At 39.7% G+C, this 27,876-nt stretch overlaps 2 protein-coding genes across 6 annotated transcripts in view; one reads left to right on the top strand and one right to left on the bottom strand.

The window, feature by feature from the left end:
- nudt6 (nudix (nucleoside diphosphate linked moiety X)-type motif 6) overlaps positions 1-11,820 on the top strand; it is a 136,177-nt gene extending 124,357 nt beyond the window's left edge. Inside the window, exons 4-5 of the mRNA XM_072256124.1 lie at positions 2,073-2,127; positions 4,889-11,820. Of these exons, the coding sequence (XP_072112225.1) occupies positions 2,073-2,127; positions 4,889-5,289 (456 nt within the window). The 3' untranslated portion in view covers positions 5,290-11,820. The remainder of the gene's footprint in view (positions 1-2,072; positions 2,128-4,888) is intronic.
- fgf2 (fibroblast growth factor 2) overlaps positions 1-27,876 on the bottom strand; it is a 178,228-nt gene that overhangs the window by 71,532 nt on the left and 78,820 nt on the right. The window contains exons 3-4 of one of the 5 annotated variants that reach the window (XM_072256129.1): positions 18,449-18,611; positions 8,169-8,285 (exon numbers count right to left, since the gene is read on the bottom strand). The exons of 3 other annotated variants lie outside the window; for them this stretch is intronic. In XM_072256129.1, the coding sequence (XP_072112230.1) occupies positions 8,269-8,285; positions 18,449-18,611 (180 nt within the window). In that variant the 3' untranslated portion in view covers positions 8,169-8,268. Of the gene's footprint in view, positions 1-1,460; positions 8,286-18,448; positions 18,612-27,876 lie in introns of those variants that run through there. One more of the 5 variants, XM_072256128.1, reaches the window with a different exon arrangement.

Raw genomic sequence — 27,876 nt, 5'->3', positions numbered from 1 at the left:
TCTTTCCAGTCAACCTATTCCAGAACATCTCAGTAACTACATTATGCTTGTTCAATGGTGATGATTTTCAGCTCCTTTCTTGATTCTTACTACCTGGTAAACAAGGAATATTCTTCCTGCAGGGACTCAGCAAGTCAGGCAGCAACTATGTAGGAGAATATAACAATCAACAGCGACTGTTTATTCCCCTCAATAGATGCTACTTTGCGCGCACATTGCTCAAGCTTTACAGCATCTGCAGAACCCCTTCTGTTTGTATTGTGGTTAGGCAAAATGCGAGATTAAATTACAGCAGTTAAACCCAAGGAAAATGCAAACATCCTCACAGATTAAGATTCCCCATAAAAATGACAACGAGACTTTTTTGAGAAACACACACAAAAAATGCTGGTGAATGCAGCAGGCCAGGCAGCATCTCTAGGAAGAGGTACAGTCAACGTTTCGTGCCAAGACCCTTCATCAGGACTAACTGAAAGAAGAGATAGTAAGAGATTTGAAAGTGGGAGGGGGAGGGGGAAAATCTGAAATGATAGAAGACAGGATGGAGCTAAGAGCTGGAAAGTTGATTGGCAAAAGGGATATGAGGCTGGGGAAGGGAGAGGATCATGGGATGGGAGGCCTAGGGAGAAAGAAAGGGGTTGGGGGAAAGCCCAGAGGATGGGCAAGGAGTATAGTGAGAGGGACCTCCCAGTGGCCACACATTTTAATTCCACGTCCCATTCCCATTCTGATATGTCTATGCACGGCCTCCTCTACTATCAAGATGAAGCAACACTCAGGTTGGAGGAACACCACCTTATAATTCTGTCTGGGTAGCCTCCAACCTGATGGCATGAACACTGACTTCTCAAACTTCCGTTAATGCCCCACCTCCCCTTCGTACCCCATCCGTTATTTATTATTATTAATTTTTTTTCTCTCTCTCTCCTTCTGTCCCTCTCACTATAACTCCTTGCCCATCCTCTGGGCTTCCCCCCCTCCCCCTATCTCTCTCCCTTCTCCAGCCTCATATCCCTTTTGCCAATCAACTTTCCAGCTCTTAGCTCCATCCCTCCCCCTCCTGTCTTCTCCTATCATTTCGGATCTCCCCCTCCCCCTCCCACTTTCAAATCTCTTACTATCTCTTCTATCAGTTAGTCCTGACGAAAGGTCTCGGCCCGAAACGTCGACTGTACCTCTTCCTATAGATGCTGCCTGGCCTGCTGTGTTCACCAGCATTTTTGTGTGTGTTGCTTGAAATTCCAGCATCTGCAGATTTCCTTGTGTTTGCATTTTTAAAACGACACTTTTTGATATAGACATTTCTTTCCCTAATGGCTCTGCATTAAAAAGCCCAAGAAACACTTTTAATTCTGTTAAAATACATTTTAGACTATTATTGTAAAGTAGTTCAAACAGCAAATATTCAAATTAACTGTCTTTCTCTTCCCAGTGAATGTCGAGTTGAAGCCAGCCACACAAATATTTTAATCACTTTAATGATTCTTGTTGCACAAATGTATACAATCAGTTATATTAAACATATCATTGGTACAGACATGAAAATACAAAATTTGGATCTATTTAAGATCAGATAAGACAATACATTTTAAACCAGTACAGTACTACAGTCAGAAACTTCCACTTCTTGAGCACATTAAACACAATTGATATACAATAAATTTAAAAAGACCAGTATTGAAAGCTATAGATAATTTAAAAATGCATCAATGAATATGACCTTGCTGCAGCCTGTACATATTTCTAAACATAGCAGCTCGATTGTTTAAAATCAACTTCTCTATTCTCACTACTCTTATTTAAAAACTAGCAGCATTGACTTTTTGTGTATAAAACATTTTTATGTAATCTCTTAACACATCCATTCCATTTGTTCCTCGAGCATCAGTAGAATGAAACACTTATCACATATTTTAGAATATCAATGCCCCAAAGGCACATTTTTTTTAAAAAACTGAAAACCAAAGGAATATAAAATTATACTGGTGTTTTAGAGCATTTAAAAAAGCATTGAGTAATATTTTATCACATTTATAAAAACTTAAGTGACTTGCATTTCTGTTCTTTTAAAGACAATGAATGCCTGGAAGTTTCCAGGTGGCCTCTCAGATCTAGGAGAAGATATTGGTAAGTGCATATAAATAAAGCAGCTATGAATCATGTGCAAGCCAACAACAAGAATACCATTTTACTTTCTCTCTCTCTTGTCCTTTAAGGACTTCATTCATTTTACATATACTTCTATTTACATGATGATTGATTTTGTTTGCCTTTGGAGTTTCCTTTGACTTTGGCAATTGAATATTGATTTACTATTTCCAAAACAGAAATAGAGACAGATGTGGTTTTACAACTGTTTTAAAATATTTGATTATGATTACTAAATACAACTTACTAATAGGAACAAAGTCAGGACATTGCTAAAGTAATAAAAATGCTTGAAACTCAAATTTGGATTTAGTGTTGCTATCACTGAGGCATATTTGTTAAAGTAAACAATGGTATTTGGAGCCATCCTGAAGGGTACAACTCCAGGTCTCATAATGAACAAATTACTCCAATAGAACCAAATATCAATTTAAAACCACAATTTAATAGTCTTAACAAGATGGTCTTGTATTTTGAATGGCTACTAATTTTAAAAACTTTGAAAACATGGGCATTATATTATTGGATGGTTGATAAAGGCATTTATATTTGCTTATTTCCACTTCTCTCTACTGCCAGGTAGAATAGAAAACAAAATTGCATTTCACCTCAAGTCTGCAGAAATTGAAACTATTCAATTACTTCTGGCAGAATTAAAGTAAAACAAAATATAATCATAGTTCTCAAGGTCCACTGGAACATATCAGTGTATTGTTGCAAGAAGAGTGCATTAGATAATTATGAAATTTGTTTACATTCATACGAATTATTTCAGCTGCTCTATTTCTTCTGTATCAGAGAATGCTTATAAATAGCTTGGACAGAAAAGTCAGCATGTAATTGAAAAGCAAAGAAAAACTGCAGATGCAAAATGAAAACAGAGAGCGCTGGAAATACATAGATCAGATGGCATCTGTGAAGAGAGAAAGCCAGTTAACAATTTCAATCCCGTGAATGGTTATCAGCAAAAATTATTACCTCTGTTCCTCTCTCTCAGATGCTGCTTGACCTGTATATCAAGCATATTTTTTATAGTAAAGTCAGTATGCTGTATAATCAAGCTAAATTGGTTTTAATTTTTTTTCTGATACTAAAATAAATATTCACATTGGTATGGGATTTAAACAATGGTACTGATCAGTTAGTTGTTCTTAACAAGGATTCACTAAATTCCTTCTGATAAAAATGTGACTTCATTGTACCAAGCAGTCGAGTTCTAGACTTGCATGAAATTCTTCATCCAAAACAAGTTTTGTTTTATTTCTAAAAGCATCTGTTTCACCACAGCCATCTCCTGCAGACCAGATGTTGAGATGGTAATGAACAAAAGTTCATTGCACAGCAAGATTTACAGAATGGCAGGTGGTTTATCTCTGATGCACTAAGTAAACTAATTTCAAACGAGATGGTCGATTGATTTAATTGATAGGACATATCTTTACTATTCATTTATTTACTTATACTTGTATGCCTTCATAGAAATAGCTTTTAAGTTTCAAAGTATTAACTCGTATGGAAAAGCATGTTCCTAACTAACTCTTATTCTGTCCTTTAAAGCTAGCAGCTCAGTAAATCAATTCTTTATCTTATTGCCACATAAGTAATCTTCAATTTCCTAATCCCTACATTTATAAAAAACTTTCCTATGGTTTAACAATTAGAACATTATCCTATTAAAATATTAATATAGGAAACAGTGCCTCAGAAAATGGCACATTGTACAGAGTGAGCGACAGAATGCCCATGGACCATATACATCAAGTATCAGTGACTTTGACGATGTGTAATCTGTTCCCTAGATATGCTCTCACCTCCAACATCTGCCATACTAATGTGGTTTAAGAACAAATTTCTACTGCTTACAATTTTGTGCAACCTTCGGATTTAGCAAGCAACCACATACAACCTTATCACCTCAAGAGCAGAGCCCATGGTAAAAAAAAGCTTTAAAATCTAAATGTTTAATAAACAATTGTTAATTTGCATAAAAGTTAAACCACTTTTGCCTGCTGATGGTGTAGTGGCATCAGCGCCAGACTTCGGAGTGAAGGCTCCCGAGTCCGAATCCAGCTGGCTCCCCCGGCACGCTTTCCGTCCATGCTGGGTTGAGCGTCGACCTAGCAACTCGGCCACGTAAAAAAAGAAATTGCCTGCTACAGAAACATCAACAGCAAAAAGTTGATGGCCTATGCTCTCTCGTGAGTTTAAAGGCAATTTCTCTTTTTCTTTCTAAACTACTCCTACCTAACAAAAATAACCAAGCATTGTTTAATGAAAACATTAATTTGGTTATCATTTCAGAATACTGTTCCTCAAGTCTACAGACTTTAAATTAAAGGATGCATAGATAATCTGCTTTCAGTTCTCAGAAGTTTACAAAATATTTTTATACACGTTGTATAAAATTGTTTTTATAGTGACATAAATTAGTGTTTAATAGTATCCAGTGACAATTATGATTGGTTTCTTAAGGAAAAATATCTTCTGCTGGAATGCACACTTGACTTACAGGTGCACTGTTAAACAACATTATGAAGACATCTGCAATTTGCTGGGAACTGAAAAAAATTGTGTGCAATTTTAACTGTCATTAGATTTATGACAACCCTAACTATTCTAGAAAACAACCTATTCACACTGAATCTGTTTAATGTTTACATTTAACATCTTAAGCATTTTTATGTATCACTTAAAATATTTTTCAGAAGCATTTACAATTAAATCTGGGTGTTGATTCTAGGAGACACAGCAGTCCGAGAAGTCTTTGAAGAGACGGGAATAAGATCCACATTTAAATCACTTTTAAGCATCAGGCAACAACACAAGCATCCAGGAGCATTTGGGAAGTCAGATTTGTACATTATTTGTCGTTTGAAAGCTCTCTCATTTGATATCAATTTTTCCCAAGAAGAATGCATACGGTGTGAATGGATGGACCTCGAGGAGCTGACTCAAACAGAGCATGCAACACCTATAACCAGCAGGATAGCCAAGCTATTGTTATATGGATATAGAGAAGGGTTTGAAAAGATTGATGTAACAATGAGAGAGTTTTCAGCTGTTTATACAGGACTTACCTACAAACTCTATTGCAAAGCATTACCAGAGAAATTTGAGAACTTGAAACTAAACAGGCTTTGAAGAGAAAGAAATACTAGATATATTTCATTGACTCTAGTCTGTCCAAATAAATTTCAACAGGCTATATAGTTTGAGAGATTTAAATTGGGCAAAATGTTATTCTACTGAATGTAGAATTTTACAAATTTTTTGATATATAAATATAAATAAATGAAATAGTCAGAGATCTCACTGCAGCTCTTCAATTCTGAAAATGTCATTGGATTTGAGAGTCTGAAGCCAACATATTTAATTAAATGGTGCATCCTAAAATGCCTCATAACTAAAGTTGGCATTGTTGTAATGTCATTCTTTGTATTAAATAATATGAACTTGTAGCATATTTTCATCTTCTTCCTAACTGTCAACTTTCTAAATATTAGGATTACTTGCAGAATGATTTGTAATAATCACAACAGCTTGAATTTGTATCATGGGTTCATAACCTGTGGTCTCAAAGGAAGTTTCAAGATTCACCAAATTATTAAGGTTATTGAACCTGGCCCAGTTTTGCCAAATGATTTGTTTTTCATCTTCTCAGCTTTTGTGTTTTTCTCCCATCACCACTGGTTCCAGAGTTACATCCCTTCTCTACTCTAGTTCACTGATTGACCCTCCATCTAACCCTACTCTTTACAGAGCTTGTAAAACACACAGAAATACTAACACATGCCATGTATTAAAACCGACTTCGTAAGCTTCTGGACCCTCCAGTTTATCTAATTTCCTGTTTACTCCCTTTTCGCAGATAAGACAAAACTAACTAATTAGGCTGGATGAGATAGTTTTACAGCACTAACAGGCCTTAATTACAGCTGAGTCCGTCCAATAATGTCATTCTACCCATACTCCCATTAATTCTGCCCCAGATTCTACCGCTCACCTACACACTAGGGTACAGTCAGAAATTAACCTATCGAGGTGCACGTCTTTAGCGATATGGGAGGAAGCTGCAGCACCCAGGAGAAAACATGCAATCACAAGAGAAATGTGCAAACCCCAGACTGAGAGAGAGTCTGGGTTGAACCAGGGTTGCCGGTGCTGTGAGGCAGCAGCTCCACGAGCTACCAGCAACACGATACAATTGTGGGTAAGTGACTCACAAGCACATCCTCTACTTGTGGCCCCAGCAAGATGGAGAACCTGTGAAATCTCTAAATGATGTTCAAGTGATAAATCATCAGCTATCTAAAACCAAATCAGACAAAGAGTAGATGAAGGTATCTTATAGGGAAATAGATAGGGAGCCAGAGGGTGTTAGCAAGGGAAATTCAGAGCTTGCCCTGTATTCAGTTAAACAATCCCATTGTCAGGACAGAAGAAAGTGGAACTGCAGGATGCGAGAAGTGGCAGTGTAAGGAGATTTTTGAGATTTGCGTGTCTGGAAAATATTCCAAAGTTAGAAATCTCAATAAAAAAGCTGAGAATTCGAATTCAGGATGCTGTTAGATCAGGAGGTAATGTAGTTCAGCAAGCAAACATCAATTAGAGAGCAAGACCTGATGCAAAACTAACTGGCAGAATAATTTTATGCATCAGCTTGGTATGAAAATGGTGGCATGAGAATGAAATTTGTGGTTGGGCCAATAATAGATACATGCATATGGCATGTAATTTGAAAACACTACTTTAAATCAATGTCAAATTAATATTTTTAAAGCCATTTTTAATTAACATTCAGGACAATGAAGAATATTCAATTCTAAACAAAAGAGGAAGGAAGAATAAAGGTAATCATTTATGACATGTATTTCAGTCTTACTCATAATCCCACTATAGTTAACAAAGAGATTCCAAATGCACTCTTAACAAGGGATTAAAAAACTCTTTTAGTGAGGATGAAATTTTGTCCTTTTATACTTGCCACAAGCTCTCAAATACAGTCCAGAGGATGTTAGATATATAATAGTCCCTTCACTGCAACTACATTTATTAATGTAAAATGTATATGAATCAAAGTATATAATACATAAGGTGCATTATTTTTTTTGTAATATGCCTAAACTGCACTATTTTTAGTTAATATCTAAGAGATAGCTTTTCAAGATGATCACAACCATAGCCATAAAAAATAAAAGGACCAGTCCAATTTACATGTCTATTATACAACCTACATTCTCAGTTACTTTCTTTACACAAATCTACAATTTTCAAAACACAAGGAGCTATTTGTATACCACAAATAAGAAGTTTGCAAGTAACCCCAAGAAAACGGAATTGCATCTCCAACTGAACAGAGAACACTTGCTGCAAATCTTTTGATGGGGACTGATGACACATACAGATTAAATATTTAGAAAGTTGCAAATACCACATGGAGCAAAGAACCAATTAACTATAACAGTTTATATGAAAACTAGAAATGTTTTAATCTGGCAGTACATAAGGGTCTGCATGGGAAACAACAGCATTTTGGATTCTATTAAGCCAATCAAACAAAACTTGACCAGTGGTCACACATATGTAACCATTCATCTAAATACTACAATACTGCATTAACTGCATCTTTAAATCAAATTGTAGTTATTAGATAGTATTAACAAATTATTACATAAACCAGTATATTGGGTTATATAAAGAACATTTTAAATTAATGTTATCTCTGTGCGATTTAAAGAGACAAAGATGTGATGACACTTTATTAAAATCACATTTTATGTAGCCTGATAGTGCACAGTTGATTTACTGCAGTTTGTAAAACTGCCAGAACATCAAGACCATGTCGACACAATACTGTGTACACTTGTACCTTTCACAGCAACAAAACAGTCATATCAAAAGTGAAATCACTCTTTTAAATTAAAAAGGAAAATGCTGGAAGTAGGTGGTTAGGAACACTTTGCAGACATTGGCAGAAACAGAATTGCCTTCTGTCCTGGTCCAGTTTTTGGCCCGAGTTTGTACTGTCCAGATCTTTTAAGAGCAACATACCAATTTTCATATTTCTTTGAACGATATGTATTGTAGTTATTTGGTTCCAACCTTTCATAAAAGAAGCATTCATCTGTTGGCAACCTCTGAAACAACAAATAAAAAATGCAGTTAATTTTCACTGAAAGGCAAAGTAGGTTTGTTAGTTAAATCAAGGAGTTCTTGAAGGATTTGGCAGCATCAAAGAAGCATCAATGGGGAGGGAAACAAAATTGTGAATTCAGAGATTCTTTATCAAAAGTGAGAAGACAAGCGTATTTAAGCTGCACAGAGAGAAAGCTGGAGAGAACATCTGCAACAGTCTGCAAATCATGGTTGTCAAGAGAAGAATTATTTTAAAAACCACTGGAACAAAGGATAAAGAAATAATTTGAAATATCTCCAAGAAAAAAGGGATTTACCTAAAATTATGAAACTAAATATTAAATACCATGGGTTGTAACATACCTTATATCTTTAGCTTATACTGGGCATCATCTGAGCCATAAAAATGTCTTAAGACAGGTGTCACAGCAGAAGTGAAAGAGTGAATTAGAGTGACATTGTTTGGAAGGTGAGGCCATCTTTACAGACTAAACTGTTAAATGAAGCGGTCTGCGTTTGATATCTTAAACGCAGAGGAAACCATATCCTGAGCAATAAAATCAACACACAAGATTCACAGCGCAAATGTATTACTGCTGCATCTGGGAAGATTATTTGGGTTGGTATGATGGGAAGAGGTGAAAAAGGTGTTGAATCTTCTACAGTTGCATAGTAGAGTACCAGAAAGGGGAACTGTTGGCTGATATGGAAGAATCAAACTGGGAGCTCTAGTGGAAACGGTCTCTTCAGAATGCTGAAAGGAAAAGGAATATCGGTCTGCTGGTGGAAGTCCTATTGGAGGTGGAGGATTTTCACTGGATTTGGAGACTAGTGAGATGAAAGATGAGAAAGGAGGGGATCCTATCCTTGCTTGGCTAAAAGAGTTGAGGCAGTAACAGAGATATGGGATAAAGAGACGTACTGAGAGCCCCATCATCTATGGTAGTAGGAAAGCAGTGGCTAAGGACAAAAGGAGCACATTTTGAAAGCAGCAGTATGGAAAATCTCATCGACACAAATCCAACACAAACAATAAACTGCAAGTGGTATGCACTCCTCACAGGTAGAAGGACACTGGAGTTCCTGAGCTAGTCATTTGCCTCTGCTTGGCCTATGACCCTCCAAACCATTTCTACCCATGTGCCTTTTAATTATTACCCCTAACTTTCTGTGGCAATTTGTTCCACAAACCCACTACCCTCTGTGTGGAAAAACACCTCTCAGGTTCCCTTTAAACCTCTGCCCTCTCAGCTTACCCCTATAAACCTCTACCTTTACCTCTAACCCTTTCCTGAGGAAAAAGACTGACCATTCCCCTATGATTTTATATTATTCTAGGAAAAACATATTCAGCCCAACCAGTCTCTCCCCTAGGTCTCTGTTAGACAAGCTTCCCAGGGCCCTGCCATTCACTGTGCATGTCCTGCACTGGTTTAACTTCCCAAAATGTATTATTTTTACACGTCAAAATTAACTTCCATCAATCACTCCATTTCATCTGCAAACTTGTAATCATGCCCCCTATATTCTCAAATTATTAATATACATGACAAACAGGAGATTCAGCACCGATCCCTGTAGCACATCACTGGTCACATGCTTCCAATTTGGAAACACAAACCTCTGACTCCTATCACCAAGTCAATTTTGTATCCAATTGGTAGAACACCCTGGATCCCATGTATTCTATCCAGACCAGCCTATTATGCAGGATCTTGTCAATGACCTTACCAAAGTCCATGTAGATGTCCATCACCCTGGCTTTCGTTTTTCTGGTCATATCTTCAGAAAAAAACTCAAACTCATGAGACTATTTCCAATGCTATCAATAATCAGTCCTTTTGTCTCCACAAGCAGGTAGATTCTGTCTCTTAAGGTCCTCTCCAGTAACTTTCTCACTGATGTTAGGCTCACCAGCCTATTCTATCTTTTATGTGTCAATGCGGTGCCTCACATTACTTCTTGCAGCTCCTCAATCATCATCAGGTGCCGTGCCCAGTTTGAGCTTTGACTGCCATGGCCCACACACTCCTGTTTGGGGTCAAGTGGATCAATTCACTGGTATTCATTTCCATTTCTTTGGCTGCTGTCTCCATCATCATTTGTCTTTGTCTTCCTCTTGCTTTCTTCCCTTCAATCTTTCCCATAATTACCGTGCATTCTAACACCTCTTTCCTAATCACATGTCCAATGAAGTTACTTTGCCTTTTCATGATCTCATACATTATTTCTCTTTTTGTGTTTGCTCTGTTCATGACATCCTCATTAGATATAATACAGGCAATAAAAAATTATGATCAACCCATATGTCTATAGCTGTTGCTATTTAACTAAAAATAAAGGCAACAAAAGCTTTCAAAGAGGAACTGAATTACACCTATGACCCTTGCCCCATTATCCCTGATCTTTTTACTGATATCTATATACAACATGAAAAAGCAACACAAATTCAAGGTTCTGAATACAATTTACATTGTGCAACCCCTTGTGTTAGGATTACCAAATATACATTTTATAATAATTTAAAAATTATGAGAACATTGAATTATGGGAAAACAATGTGATGCTTTCATTGATACAATTTAATGAATCAATCATTTAATGTGTTTCAGAAAATCAGTGAACTGACTGACATTACCACTGTCCAATATTTCCCCCCAAAACAAAAACTTATTTTAGCCTTGGACTGGAATTTATTTATTTGTTGGACATTTTCAATTTCAGTTGCAGGGAGATGTGACAGGCAAACCTTAAAGTAGTAATAATTAGCAGATATCAATCTTCACTAAGCGAAGTAAGACACAGTTCAACACACTCTTGCCCAACTCAAAAGATTTCAGGTTCACATCATACTACAGTGATTCAAGTGCAGAATTCTAGGCATTTAACATCTCATTGAGGGACTGCTGGTCCCGTAAAATCCATCAGCCCTCTCAAGTAGTGGCAGGAGTGTTATCCCAGGGTTCTCATGAACATTTTGCCTCACCTTCACTAAAGCAGATTATCTAATCATTACTCCAGTTACTGTTTTCCATAGCCTGCTACATGCAAATTGCCAAACCTTGTATTACAACAGTAACTACAGTCAAAAAAATGTAGTTTCTTTGTAATACTTCAGATGTTCTGAAAAAGGCAAGTTTCTCTTCCTAATATTCCTTTATTAAAAATGTACGCATACATAAATGAACTAATCTTGGGTACTGCAAGGATATTGTTGATCTGAAAAAAATATATTTGAAGATTACTCCATGGTTGTGTAACTACTAAGTAGTGAAGGTGCACACTGTGAATGCTTCCCAGTAAGAGAGTAAAATGCTTTCTTCACAGCTGTATCAAATAAAATTACTTGGTAATTTGTCAAAAATATGCTGCATATATATGCATGTTAATTTTTAGAATTAAAAATAAACTCAGAACTCCAGAGTTGCATAGTAAATTGTATCCTTTGAGCCACAGAAACTGTTCCAAATAATTTAATTGTATAATCTTTTGAAAGTTAAGTCCAGTAGTATACAAGTTCCCCTTTTGAACCTACATTATTTTTATCCTCTTTATCATAGGTCACAATGTTCTACTCTATTGTGGCCTTTACTCAAGGATTCAAACATCAATATTTTAAAATAAGAAAAAGACAACAGTTGGATATTTGTTGTTCTCATGGTAGAACAGTCAAGACAGAAGCAGAGGACTAGACAACGAAGTACAAATGAAGAGGACAGAAAATAAGAGCAATGCCAAAGACACCTGGGAGAAAAATATCATGTAAAAAGTTGAACATGAAGACTGCAAGTGATGCCGTTTCTCTATTATAAGTTTAATGTATTCCTTAATGTATTCCTCAATTCCCCTCTTCCAATTTTCTCCCTTTACCCTCTTGAAGGTAATAACTCCCACTAAGCTGCAGTTGCTCTGATAACAAATGGCACATTGCCAAATGGCTACTGAGGTCACCTTAACTGCACCTTTCAGATAATTCATTATATTTTAGGACTCATGGCAAGATAGAAGGCACTCTTTTCCCCATTGTATGGTCCAGGAACAAGAGTTTTGAATCTTTAGCTCTTCTTAGGCTACAGGAAGTCTTTTGAAAGCCTGAAGAATACAAAAATAATGTTTAATGCACATATTTTCCCCAAGTAACCATGAGCTTACGGAGCATAAAATTAAAATGTTTACTCCATCAAGTGAAGCAACTTCGATTTCTAATTTTCTCTATCCGCAGATTTGAGATTTGCTAGTGAACTACAGACGTCCAACTGCAGATTGCCAGCTAATCAAGGACTTGATTATGATATGTTCCCAATTTATTATGTTAGCACTTAAAACTTTCATAGTTAATAGATATAGGCTACTAAGGAATAAAAGGTGTAGAAAACATTTCACAATACATACAAAGTAAGATTTACTACAACATGCTGAAAATGGCAACAAAATGGATCCTAACCCAAAAGAATTCATGCTCAAGAAAAATACTTTAAAATGTCACTCAAGCCTTGTGTTCCAGAGATCCGGAGGTTAAAACAGTGATGAGTGCATGTCTACATTCACCTCCTTTGGTAATAATTAACAGATGGAGGCTATCAGAAAAATCACTAAACCCACTCAGCTAATTCTATTCTTGCTTTAAATATCTTATGGTCACTGGCAAGAATATCATGTATAATCTTCATTTCAGCTCAACAATGTGTTGGAAGACAATGTGAAGCATGATGCACACTCACAGTGGGCCCCTACAGAACATTTCCCAGAGTAACTGATTCAATTAGAAAACCAGAAACAAACTGTCTAACAAAATACTTACAGTAATGTTAGACCAATAATTCTAACTCCATACCACTTCAGACATACAGCAGTTTACAGTTACTGCTGTATAGAATTACTAAGTATGCCCACAGAAAAAGAAATCTCAGGGTTGTATGTGGTGACATGTACTCTGATAATAAATTTTACTTTGAACTTTAAAAACACCAGTTTAAAATATTAAAAGATTATTGTTCTAGTCTTTTTCCCCAGATGTGTAAACAAAGATATTTTGTTTTGCGAGTTTATTCTGAAATCTGGTATACTTATCAGATGACTTGACTAGCTAAAGCAGCTGCATAATTGATTCAATGAATTTAGTCTATCGGTTAGCAAATAGAAAGCAGAGAGTTAGGATACATGTGTGTTACACTGGTTGGCAATCAGTGGTGGGCAGTGTGCCACAGGGGTGGTGCTGGGCCCGCAGCTGTTCACAATATACATTAACAATCTGGCTGAGGGGGCCAAGTGTAGTGTATCTTAGTTTGCTGATGATACTAAGCTGAGTGGAAAAGCAAATTGTGCGGAAGATACGGAGAGTCTGCAGAGAGATATAGATAGGTTAAGTGAATGGGCAAGGGTCTGGCAGATAGAGTACAATGTTGGTAAATGTGAGGTCATCCACTTTGGAAGGAAAATGGAAGAGCAGATTACTTAAATGGTAAAAAAATAATTGCAGCATGCTGCTGTGCAGAGGGACTTAGGAGCGCTTGTGCAAGAATCACAAAAGGTTGGTTTGCAGGTGCAGCAGGCTATCAAGAAGGCAAATGGGATGTTGGCCTTCATTGCTAGAAGGATTGAATTTAAGAGCAGGGAGGTTATGCTGCAACTGTACAGGGTACTGGTGAGGCCGCACCTGGAGTACTGTGTGCAGTTCTGGTCTTACTTGAGGAAGGATATACTGGCTTTGGAAGCGATGCAGAGGAGGTCCACCAAGTTGATTCCAGAGATGAGGGGGTTAGACTATGAGGAGAGATGGAGTTGCCTGGGACTGTACTCACTGGAATTCAGAAGAGTGAGAGGAGATCTTATAGAAACATAAGATTATGAAAGGGATAGATAAGAGAGGCAGGAAATTTGTTTCCACTGATAGGCAGGACTAGAATTATGGGCATAGCCTCAAGATTTGGGGGAGTAGATTTAAGATGGAGATGAGGAACTGCTTTTCCCGGAGGCTGGTGAATCTGGAATTCTCTGCCCAATGAAGTAGTGGAGGCTACCTCAGTAAATATAAGTAAATATATTTAAGACAAGTTTGGATAGATTTTTGCATAGTATGGGAATTAAGGGTTATGGAGAAAAGGCAGGGAGGTGGAGACCAGTCCATGACCAGATCAGCCATGATCTTATTGAATGGTGGATCAAGTTCAATTGGGCCAGATGGCCTTCTGCTGCTCCTATTCTTATGTTCTCCAATTTAAAGACTATCAGCAATCCCAAACACCTTTAGTACTGTAATGATACGGAGTATTCCAAGTTTTCCCTGCATTATCACTGGTCAGTGGTTCCCCCTTTGAATCATTGTTAACAGTATTTGGGGAGTATTTTTACCACAATGCTGTGTTTCAAAGTGGTCTTTCAGCAAGTTCATAAGCACAAATAGAGAAATACAGTACGTATTTGTACATGCCAGTCTTGTCAATGACATACACATTCTAAAGAATGAATTTAAAATACAAGATATCAAATTAATTGACCTTTCTTTTCCTCCTCCACAGCCTCTATTGTCAGATTATTGTGCAATATGAATTAAGTATAAATTAAATAGTCTGGTACATACCGTGTGATAATTAAATACAATAAAAGTATCAATTAATAGCACAAATTTTCTGATAACTTTATAAATTCATCCAATGTATGTCTTATCACAGTTCCAAGATAAGCATAATTGTCCACAGTGTATTGTGTTTGTGTTTGGTATCATCTGCTCCCTGAGAAATTTTTAATTTGAGTTGCTGCATCATTTTATTGTTGAATTTTTTCTTTTCCATATGCAGTTTTTCTGCCAGAGCTAGATCATCTGGGAATTCTTAATCCCCTGAGTGTTTCTTTCTCTTACTTAAATCCACATCTCCCTTTTGTCCATACACATATTTGAATTATCAAGGGTAATTAGCCATATCCTTACAGAATATTGTTCAACCACCAACTCACAACTTCAGGTAGTTTCAAGATCACTTCAAACTCACACTGAACTACAGAATACAGTAGACATTTGCCTGTATATATATATATATATATATATATATATATATATATATATATATATATACACACATACACACACACACACAGCTGAGCTCCAAATCATTTTTGATGCATTCAGTGACCCAAGTGAGTGCATCTTACCCCAAATATTGACAAAACTAAGCACCTTTAATAAATCACCCTTGCTACACAAGACTGCCCTTTGACAATAAAGGGCCCTAGAAATGAGAGATTACAATCCATATCTTGAGTTCTTTCTCAAAGGCAGACAATTGAGGATGAATTCCAGTGCAGCGTTACAGCTGAGCCATCTGAGGGAAAATGTTTGATGGTGACGATATACTGTAGTGCCAACAGTAACTCTACCTCTCCCATACGAGGTTTAAAGTAGTGAATTATACACTCAGTGGCCACTTTAGCAAGTTTATTTACCAGCGAGGTCTGCTGTTGCGAGCTCATCCATTTCAAGGTCCATGGCAGCGTAGTGGTTGGCTCAGCACTATTACAACTCAGGGTGTCGGAGTTCAATTCCGACATAGTCTGTAAGACGTTTGTATGCCCTTCCCGTTGTCACATGGGTTTCCTTTGGGTTATCCGATTTCCTCCCACAGTCCAAAGATGTACCGGTTAGTAGGTTAATTGGTCAATGTAAATTGTCCTGTGATTAGGCTGGGGTTAAATAGGTGATTGTGAGTGGTGCAGTCCTTTGGACCAGAAGTGCCTCTCGCACAAATTAAAAAATAAGTAAAGGTTCAATGTGCTGTGATTTCAGAGATGCTCTTCTGCACACCACTGTTGTAACGTGGTTATTTACTGTAACCTTCCTGTCAACTTGAACCAGTTTAGTCATTCTCCTTTGACCTCTCTATTAACAAGGAGTTTTCATCCACACAACTGCTGGTCACTGGATTTATTTTGTTTCTCTGTAAACTCTAGAAACTATTGTGCATGAAAATCCCAGGAGATCAGCAGTTTCTGAGATACTCAAATCACCCTGTCCGGCACCAACAATCATTCTTCGCACAAAGTCACTTAGATTACATTTGATCTGAACAACACTGAACGTCTTGACCATGTCAGCATGCTTTTATGCATCGAATTGCTGCCACATGATTGGCTAATTGCATTGATGAGGTATACAAGTGTACCTAATAAAGTGGCCACTGAGTGAACATTGAGCGCCTCAAGCATAGGGTAAATATCACTAACAATCCTACAAATGGACTGGTAAACCAGTGTTAGTGTCTCTATCAGGCTAACATCTCCTGCATTGAGATCTTAATTACTTCCAGATGGCACCAGTGGCTGTCCCCACTTAGCTCAGCATCCAACAGCAGCACAATGCTCTGAACTGCATCACAGCAAGACAAACTGGAGGACAGTGAAGACACTGCAACAAAAGAGTAACCAAAGCCTCCTCATAAAAAAGATGTAACATCCTTATCAACAGGCCAGCAGTGGCAGAGCTAGTAAACCTACTGCCTCAAGCTTTCAACAACTGGGGCTCAATCCTAATTACAGTTTTCTGTGTGAAGTTTGCATATTCTCCATCACAACATGGGTTTCCTCCCAGGTGCTCCAGTTTCTAACCACATCCTAAAAAAGTAGATTTGGTGGGTTAATTGCCCTCCGTAAGTTGCCCTAGAAAGGTGGCGGTAGGAGGTGGGAGAGAGGGAGGGAGAGAGTTGATGGACATTTGGGGAGAGTATGTTACAAGAAAAGAATTAGTGGAGACTGTGAGTAGGATTGCTTTGTTGACCAGCATAAACTTGATGAGCCCAAGTGGCTTCTTTTAATGTTCAAAGGTTCATTTATTATCAAAGCATACAACTTGAAATCCTTCTTCTCCGAATAGCCATGAAACCAAGTAAATAAATGCAGCATAATCATCAACCCCATCCCCCGCACAAAAAAAAACAAAAGCTGAACAGTTACATCGACCCACAAATACCCCTCCCCGCACAAAAAAGATTGGGTGAAAAATACAGAATGTAAAAATCTGTAAGACTGAAAAGAAGTCTATAGTCCAAATCTAAAACGCAGGCAACCTGGGCAAAACTCTCTGGCAGACCTTCCCCCCCTCCGTAGAACGATCAAAAGACAGACAGCCAGCACTCTGACTCTGCATTCATCTTGATGCTTCAATCTCCCTCGTCACTTTAATCTGCAAATGGAAGCTTTAATCAGCAAAATGGAGTCAAACATCGGCTTGTGCCCCATCCTGCAGCTTGCCCGTCACGAGGTTCACACAGGCTGCCTCGGTTTCTTGGAGATTGCAGAGCGTTGAAGCACCCAAATGATCTCCGAGCTTCTGCATTCACCCTGGTGTTTCAATCACCCTTGATTTAATCGGTGAAATGGAGAACATCGGACTGCACCCACCACTTCTGGAATCCTCAGACTGCAGAGGTACACCCAAACTACAGCATCTCCAAACAGCAAATCACACGCTCCAACAGTTCCAGAATTACATCCAAGATGAAAAACAAATGTAAAAGACATCAAAGAAGTGAAACATATGGTTTCCCCTTGATCTATCCAGAAGATGTCGACCAAAGGAGCATTGTACAGAGGCGCCATCTTGATCAGAAGGTCCGCCATCTTGACTGGAATGTTGCAGGGAAACATGGAAATGGAGAAAAAGACACAGGCTATTCAGTCCTTCTTGTCTGCTTCACTATTCACGTCTTTGCCAATCCTCTACCTTTAAGCTGTTGTGCACACTGAGTATTGGAATGTTGTCTGGCCCAGCAACCTTACAGGGGGTTATCTCTCTGCAGAGTCCTTCTCACATCTGCTGCTGTTGTGGTTGCTCACCTGGGGTGCCGGGGGGGGGGGGGGGGGGGGCAGAGGAAAGAGGGGTAGATTTTGTGGCTGGCATTGTGTTGCATGCCAGAAGCGTGTCAGTCATTTACAGCATCGGGGAGGGAGGCATAACTTGTATAGTCAATGCTGTTTTTCCTTGTGTAGTCAGTAATACCCTTGATACTCAGCCATCTACACCAAGGATCATTATTGGACAGGTGTTCTTGGATTTTTATACGTAGGCAGCCTTAGCCATCCTGATGCCCAAGATGAGGATTCTCCCGGCTGCTCTGAAAGCTGTTTTGTCTCCAGACTTGAAAGAAACATCCAGGGATTTTGGTCGGGAACATACCTCTATATTCATCTAGGACCTGCTTTATCTGTGAGATGATTGTTTTTGAGGTTCCAATGTTGTCCACACACTTACAGATGCAGCGACAGATGGGACATATTCCGAGGTTTGTGTCTTCTCCATTTGTGATAGCTTCCTTGGACATCTGCCATTCAAAACAGTCCTGAAGCATAGAGATTGTCTCATTAGGCCTTTTAGTGATGGTCATCTTGACTTGTTTCTCCATTTTCAGCAGCAGTTGGTATAGTGAGATTAACATTATGCAGATGCAGTCAGAGGAGCCAAGATGAGGGCTTGGGTGGCTTTTTAAGTATCCCATCTGTTTCTATAACTATTCAGCCAATTCTGAATCCCCATGCATCCATACAGACAACATCCACAGCTCTGCCTGTAATCACCTCCTTGAAAAACTCAATCAAATTAGAAAGAATAAATTTTAAGTTCTGTTGTAGCTCCACCAGACTGCATAAATTCACTGGGAAGCCACACATGCACCATCATGACAAATGAAATCCTACCATTATGTCTACATCTGCATAACACTGACATATTAACAATCAACACAAAAAAATAAATTATCACGTAGTAAATTTTACTGAGGATCTTTGCAAAAGGATCAATCAAGAATTTATGCAGACCCAAAGGAGCATTTTATGGAAGAGAAATACTCTGAGAGGTGGGATTGTAAGGAAAGCAAATAGAATTTTAAAAGACAAATCTTTGTCAGATTGAGAGTTCCTGAAACCAGCAATCAATAGCAATAGTGATCAACTGGTGAACAACTTTTTAAACAAATTATGACAGAGGGAGCAGAGGTTCAGATGAGTTCAGCAGAGGTGAAAAATGATAGATCAACATATAAACTATCGGAGCAGTCAGGTTACAAGTAACACTCCATATAATCTCATTTACAGTGAATGTAATGCACACAAAATGTTGGAGGAATTCAACAGGTCAGGCAGCATCTATGGAAATGAATTAACAGTTGACATTTCAGGCTGAGATTGTCTATTTCAACGCTGTTGTCCTGTAAAGCAATTTTAGACAAAGGGTTAAAATTTTCATTTAATGGGCCACCACTTGTAAATTTTGAAGATCTTTATTTGATTTGCCAAATATTGGGTAAACTACTGGAATGATGCATTGCAACTTCACTACAAAAAAAAATCTTTATTAGTCTCCTGAAATCACAGAACACATAGAAATCGAGGCCAAAAAGAATACTTCAGTATGATTTCAACTTTGCTAGGTCAACTTATTTATTAAAAAGAAATTCACCCAGGAAAGAAACAAGAAGTTATCCAAGGGCAGTGCAGTAAACGCACATCATTGTACCCAGCTGACTAATGGAAGAAAAATGTTACTAAAACTGTGCAGCAAAATGCACTCCCTCCGGCTCACCTGCTTAGCAGACGTATCCAGGAACTGGAGCTATTCACAGATGTTATAACAGCAGCCACTAAACTGCAAAAGTTTTTGAATCATTGAAACACTTCTTTCTCCTGTCTTCAAGTTGTCAATATGTCATCCTATAATATTCCACTGCTGCACTTTTCCTCCCCTTTCACCATTTACACATTTTTTTTTAAAGTCTGCTGGCAAGCTTTTGGCAAGCAAATCCATGATCTGCAGTTCATGACAAATCTTCAAAATATCACTTTACTTCAGTTAACGGGAATTGCTACCATTTTTTCTGGTCACAAAACAAAGCATGCAGCCCGAATTGGAAAGACATACCAAAACAAAACAGGACCATCTTAACATGGATTGTAACCACATTGTACTATCATTCAGCATATATAAATAATTTCTAGGTTTTCTCAAATTTAGAACTTGAAGTTGGAAAATTTATATCATAAATTATAGAACATAGAATAGTACAGCACAGTACAGGCCCTTCGGCCCACAATGTTGTGCCGACCCTCAAACCCTGCCTCCCATATAAGCCCCCACCTTAAATTCCTCCATATACCTGTCTAGTAGTCTTTTAAACTTCACGAGTGTATCTGCCTCCACCACCGACTCAGGCAGTGCATTCCACGCACCAACCACTCTGAGTAAAAAACCTTCTTCTAATATCCCCCTTGAACTTTCCACCCCTTACCTTAAATCCATGTCCTCTTGTATTGAGCAGTGGTGCCCTGGGGAAGAGGTGCTGGCTATCCACTCTATCTATTCCTCTTATTATCTTGTACATCTCTATCATGTCTCCTGTCATCCTTCTTCTCTCCAAAGAGTAAAGCCCTAGCTCCCTTAATCTCTGATCATAATGCATACTCTCTAAACCAGGCAGCATCCTGGTAAATCTCCTTTGTACCCTTTCCAATGCTTCCACATCCTTCCTATAGTGAGGCGACCAGAACTGGACACAGTACTCCAAGTGTGGCCTACCAGAGTTTTATAGAGCTGCATCATTACATCGTGACTCTTAAACTCTATCCCTTGACTTATGAGAGCTAACACCCCATAAGCTTTCTTAACTACCCTATCCACCTGTGAGGCAACTTTCAGGGATTTGTGGACATGTACCCCCAGATCCCTCTGCTCCTCCACACTACCAAGTATCCTGCCATTTACTTTGTATTCTGCCTTGGAGTTTGTCCTTCCAAAATGTACCACCTCACACTTCTCCGGGTTGAACTCCATTTGCCACTTCTCAGCCCACTTCCGCATCCTATCAATGTCTCTCTGCAATCTTTGACAATCCTCTACACTATCCACAACACCACCAACCTTTGTGTCATCTGCAAACTTGCCAACCCACCCTTCTACCACCACATCCAGGTTGTTAATAAAAATCACGAAAAGTAGAGGTCCCAGAACAGATCCTTGTGGGACACCACTAGTCACAATCCTCCAATCCGAATGTACTCCCTCCACCACGACCTTCTGCCTTCTGCAGGCAAGCCAATTCTGAATCCACCTGGCCAAACTTCCCAAGATCCCATGCCTTCTGACTTTCTGAATAAGCCTACTGTGTGGAACCTTGTCAAATGCCTTACTAAAATCCATATAGATCGTATCCATTGCACTACCCTCATCTATATGCCTGGTCACCTCCTCAAAGAACTCTATCAGGCTTGTTAGACACGATCTGCCTTTCACAAAGTCATGCTGACTGTCCCTGATCAGACCATGATTCTCTAAATGCCCATAGATCCTATCTCTAAGAATCTTTTCCAACAGCTTTCCCACCACAGGCGTAAGGCTCACTGGTCTATAATTACCCAGACTATCCCTACTACCTTTTTTGAACAAGGGGACGGCATTCGCCTCCCTCCAATCCTCCGGTACCATTCCCGTGGACAACGAGGACATAAAGATCCGAGCCAAACGCTCAGCAATCTCTTCCCTCGCCTCGTGGAGCAGCCTGGGGAATATTCCATCAGGCCCCGGGGACTTATCCGTCCTAATGTATTTTAACAACTCTAACACCTCCTCTCCCTTAATATCAACATGCTCCAGAACATCAACCTCACTCATATTGTCCTCACCATCATCAAGTTCCCTCACATTGGTGAAGACCAAAGAGAAGTCCTGACGAAGGGTCTCGGCCTGAAACGTCGACTGCACCTCTTCCTAGAGATGCTGCCTGGCCTGCTGCGTTCACCAGCAACTTTTATGTGTGTTGCTATTCATTGAGGACTTCGCTCACTTCCACAGCCTCCAGGCACATCTTCCCACCTTTATCTCTAATCAGTCCTACCTTCACTCCTGTCATCCTTTTCTTCTTCACATAATTGAAGAATGCCTTGGGGTTTTCCTTTACCCTACTCGCCAAGGCCTTCTCATGCCCCCTTCTTGCTCTTCTCAGCCCCTTAAGCTCCTTTCTTGCTTCCCTATATTCCTCAATAGACCCATCTGATCCTTGCTTCCTAACCCTCATGTATGATGCCTTCTTCCACCTGACTAGATTTTCCACCTCACTTGTCACCCATGGTTCCTTCACCCTACCATTCTTTATCTTCCTCACCGGGACAAATTTATCCCCAACATCCTGCGAGAGATCTCTAAACATCAACCACATGTCCATAGTACATTTCCCTGCAAAAACATCATCCCAATTCACACCCACAAGTTCTAGCCTTATAGACTCATAATTTGCCCTTCCCCAATTAAAAATTTTCCTGTCCTCTCTGATTCTATCCTTTTCCATAATAATGCTAAAGGCCAGGCAGTGGTGGTTACTGTCTCCCAGATGCTCACCCACTGAGAGATCTGTGACCTGACCCAGTTCATTACCTAGTACTAAATCTAGTATGGCATTCCCCCTAGTCGGCCTGTCCACGTACTGTGACAGGAATCCGTCCTGGACACACTTAACAAACTGTGCCCTATCTGAACCCTTGGAACTAATCAGGTGCCAATCAATATTAGGGAAGTTAAAGTCACCCATGATAACAACCCTGTTATTTTTGCACCTTTCCAAAATCTGCCTCCCAATCTGCTCCTCTGCAGCTACCAGGGGGCCTATAGAATACCCCCAATAGAGTAACTGCTCCCTTCCTGTTCCTGACTTCCACCCATACTGACTCAAAAGAGGATCCTGATACATTACTCACCCTTTCTGTAGCTATAATAGTATCCCTGACCAGTAATGCCATCCCTCCTCCCCTTTTTCCACCCTCTCTTTCCCTTTTAAAGCACTGAAATCCAGGAATATTGAGAATCTATTCCTGCCCTGGTGCCAGCCAAGTCTCTGTAATGGCCACTACATCATAATTCCATGTATGTATCCCAGCTCTCAGTTCATCACCTTTGTTCCCAATGCTTTTTGCATTGAGGTACACGCACTTCAGCCCTTCTACCTTACTGTCTTTACACCGTTTATTCTGCTTCTCTTTCCTCAAAGCCTCTCTATATGTTAGATATGACCTTACTCCACGCACTTCTTTCACTACTCTATCACTCTGGGTCCCATCCCCCTTGCAAATTAGTTTAAACCTTCCCGAACCATGCTAGCAAACCTACCTGCAAGGATATTGGTCCCCCTCGAGTTCAGGTGCAACTCATCCAATCTGCACAGGTCCCACCTTCCCCAGAAGAGATCCCAATGATCCAAAAAGCTAAAACCCTGCTCCCTGCACCACTTCCTCAGCCACGCATTCAACTGCCATCTCCTCCAATTCTTACCATCACTGTCACGTAGCACTGGCTAAAAAAAGAAAATTCATTGAAAAACCAAATCTAACTTCTGAACCATGCTGCTTCCTCTCCAGTAATTCCTATTGACACAATTATGCTACGGAACAAGAGGCATCAAGTAATAAAGTGATTTATGGATTTAGTTTGATGAGAAACTGTCAAAAGTTGACATCAATCAGTCAACACAAGACCCATAAGAGAAAGGAATAGAATTAAATTAGGCTATTTGGCCCATTATATCTGCTCCACCATTTCAACATGGCTGATTCAATTTTCCTCTCCGCCCCAATTAGTTGGCCTTATCTCAACCAATAACAAGGTGGCCTACAGGGACGAAGTCATCTCTCTGACTCAGTGATGTCAAGAAAACAACATCTGCTTCAATGTCACAAAAACAGGAGCTGGTTGTGGACTGCAGGCGGAATGAATCACAAATCCTGTGACGGGTCGGGACCAGCAGAAATGGAACACACCTGGAGTCTGGTTTACGATAAATTGAGACTATATTTACTACTACTACGAATTAATATCATTAAACCGAAAATATATATAAAATCTGTAAATGTGCGTGTGGATACAAAAATAATAGTCCAGGAGGTAGATATCAGTCTTACGGTGTCAGGTAAGTTTAAGCAGTTCGGTTCACTTTGTGTTGCGTCGAGTTGAATTGATGAAGAGAGAGAGTTGATTGAGTTGATGTTCAAGTTGGCAGCTTTAGTTGTTCTTGCTTTCAAAGTCTTCAGAGTCACTTGGTGTGACCCCCACACAGACACAGATGGACAGAGCCCCTTCTAGGGAACGGTTTACTAACCCACGGCACGGGTTCACCACAGCAGACCCCCACAAGCAAGCTCTTACCCGCACTGCTAATCACGGGTCAAGATTAATCGGTCCGTCGCCTCCACCCTCGTGGTGGTCTTAAACCCCACCAGTGGTTTCTCGGGTAGCTTCCCCAGTTCTCCCGTGTCGTGTCTCCTCTGCCGTTATCAGACTGATTCGATCAGCTTTTCATAATCCATCCAAAATTCCAGTGTCCGTTAACTCAACCGCTCTGAGCTGTTACCATGGTGACTTCCCAGCTCGCGACGCATTCTCGCTCTCTTTTAATTGCCTCCTTGTTCATTAGACTGCTGAACTTTCTAGCAGTTTCTCACCTGCGTGACACTAATCTCTATTGACATCAATACAGAGGGTAAACAGCTTCAAGTTCCTCGGCATCCACATCACCAAGCACCTCACGTGGTCTGTACATACCAGCTGTGTGGTGAAAAAGGCACAACAGCACCTCTTTCACCTCAGAGGAACTTTGTTGTGGGACCCCAAATCCTAAGAACTTTCTACAGGGGCACAACTGAGAGCACCCTGACTGGCTGCATCACTGCCTGGTATGGGAACTGTACCTCCCTCAATCGTAGGACTCTGCAGAGAGTGGTGTGGACAGCCCAGCGCATCTGTAGTTGTGAACTTTCCATGATTCAGGACATTTACAAGGACAGGTGTGTAAAAGGAGCCCGTAGGATCATTGGGGACCCAAGCCATCCCAACCACAAACTGTTTCAGCTGCTACCAGCTGGGAAACGGTACCGCAGCATAAAAGCCAGGACCAACAGGCTCGGGACAGCTTCTTCCACCAGGCCATCAAACTGATGAACTCATGCTGATTTGAATGTACTCTATATTACATAGACTATTCTATTATAAATTATTATGAATTTCTATGATTGCACATTGCACATTTACTTGGAGACGTAATGTAAAGAGTTTTACTCCTCATGCACGTGAAGGATGCAAGAAATAAAGTCAATTCAATTCCTGCCTTCTCCCCATATCCCTTCATCCCCTAATCAATCAAGAATCTATCAACCTCTGCCTTAAATATACATAACACACCTGGAGTATTGTGTGCAGTTTTGGTCCCCTAATCTGAGGAAAGACATCCTTGCCATAGAGGGAGTACAAAGAAGGTTCACCAGATTGATTCCTGGGATGGCAGGACTTTCATATGAAGAAAGACTGGATGAACTGGGCTTGTACTCGTTGGAATTTAGAAGATTGAGGGGGGATCTGATTGAAACGTATAAAATCCTAAAGGGATTGGACAGGCTAGATGCAGGAAGATTGTTCCCGATGTTGGGGAAGTCCAGAACAAGGGGTCACAGTTTGAGGATAAAGGGGAAGCCTTTTAGGACCGAGATTAGGAAAAACTTCTTCACTCAGAGAGTGGTGAATCTGTGGAATTCTCTGCCACAGGAAGCAGTTGAGGCCAGTACATTGGCTATATTTAAGAGGGAGTTAGATATGGCCCTTGTGGCTACGGGGATCAGGGGGGTATGGAGGGAAGGCTGGGGTGGGGTTCTGAGTTGGATGATCAGCCATGATCATAATAAACGGCGGTGCAGGCTCGAAGGGCCAAATGGCCTACTCCTGCAACTATTTTCTATGTTTCTATAAAGACTTGGCCTCCACAGCTGCCTGTGGTAAAGAATTCCACAGATTCACCACTCTCTGGCTCAAGAAATTACTCATCTCTCTTCTAAAAGGACATCCCTTTATTCTGAAGCTGTGTACCCTGGTCTTAGACTCTCCCATCATAGGAAACATCCTCTCCACATCCATTCAAGGCCTTTCACTAATCAATAGGTCTTAATACGGTCACCCCTCATTCTTCTTGAATTCTATTGAATATAGACCCAGTGCCATCAAACACTCTTCATATTACAAGTCATTCAATCCTGTAATCATTTTTATGAACCTCCTTTGAACCCTCTCCAGTTTATATTCTAGAACTCTTGAAATGATTGCTAACATTGCATTTGCCTTCCTCACTACAGACTCAACCTGCAAATTAACCTTTAGGGAATCCTGCACAAGTACTCCCAAATCCCTTCGCGCCTCAGTTTTTTTGTATTTTCTCTCCATTTAGAAAATAGTCAACCCGTTCATTTCTTTTACCAAAGCGCATGACAGTACACTTCCCAACACTATTCCATCTGCCACTTCTTTGCCCATTCCCCTAATCCAAGTCTTTCTGTAGCCTCTCTACTTCCTCAAAACTACCTGGCCCTCCATCTATCTTACTGTATGCAAAGCCATCAACTCCATCATCCAACTCATTGATATAACGTAAAAAGAATCGTTCCCAACACAGAACCCTGTGGAACACCATCAATTACCAGCAGCCAGCCAGAAAAGACTCCCTTTATTCCCACTCTTTACTTCCTGTGGCCACTGCTTTTGCCATGCTAGAATCTTTCCTGTAATACCACGGGCTCGTAACTTAAGTAGCCTCATGTGTGGCACTTTGTCAAAGGCCTTCTGAAAATCCAAGTAGAGTACACAACAACTGATTCTCCTTCATCTATTCTACTTGTTACTTCTTCAAAGAATTCCAAAAGATTTGTTAAGCAAGATTTTTCCTTGAGAAAACCATGCTGACTACATCCTATTTTATTACGTGCCTCCAAGTACCCTGAGACCTCATCCTTAATAATCGACCTCAATGTCTCCCAGTCACTGATGTCACACTAACTGGCCTATAGTTTCCATTCTTCTGCCTCTCCCCCTTCTTGAAGAGCGGAGTGATATTTGCTATTTTCCAGTCTTCCAGAACTATTCCAGAATCTAGTGATTCTTGAAACATCATTATTAATACCTCATGATCTCTTCAACCACCTCTTTCAGATCCTGGGGTGTACATCATCTGGTCCAGGTGCCTTATCTACCTTCAGACCTTTCAGTTCCCAGAACCTTCTCACTAGCTATGGTATCTTCACACACTTCATGACCCCTGACACCTGAAACTTTACCATGCTGCTCATGTCTTCCACAGTGAAGACTGATACAAAACATTTATTTAGTTCACCTGCCATTTCATTTTCCCCCATTACTACCTCTCCAGCATCGTTTTCCAGCAGTCCGATATCCACTCTCACCCCTCTTTGATACTGTGTATCTGAAGAAACTTTTGGTATCCCTTTTAATATTATTGACCAACCTACTTTTGTTTTCCATCTTTACCTTCTTAACCACAAAGAAGCGAAAATCTTCAGATGCTGGAAATTCGAGCAACACACACAAAATGCTGGAGGAACTCAGAAGGCGAAGCAGCATCTATGGATTACCTTCTTAATTACTCTTTAAGTTGCCTTCCGTTGTGTTTTTTTTTAAAAAGCTTCCCAACCCTCTAAATTCCCACTGATTTTTGTTCTATTATATGCCTTCTTTGCTTTTTTCGTTGGCTTTAACTTCTCTTGTTGGCCATGGCTCTGCCATCTTGCCTTTGG

Source organism: Mobula birostris, chromosome 4, assembly GCF_030028105.1.
Source record: "Mobula birostris isolate sMobBir1 chromosome 4, sMobBir1.hap1, whole genome shotgun sequence".
In the NCBI taxonomy this organism is placed as follows: domain Eukaryota; kingdom Metazoa; phylum Chordata; class Chondrichthyes; order Myliobatiformes; family Myliobatidae; genus Mobula; species Mobula birostris.
This window is presented reverse-complemented; position numbering and strand designations above follow the sequence as displayed.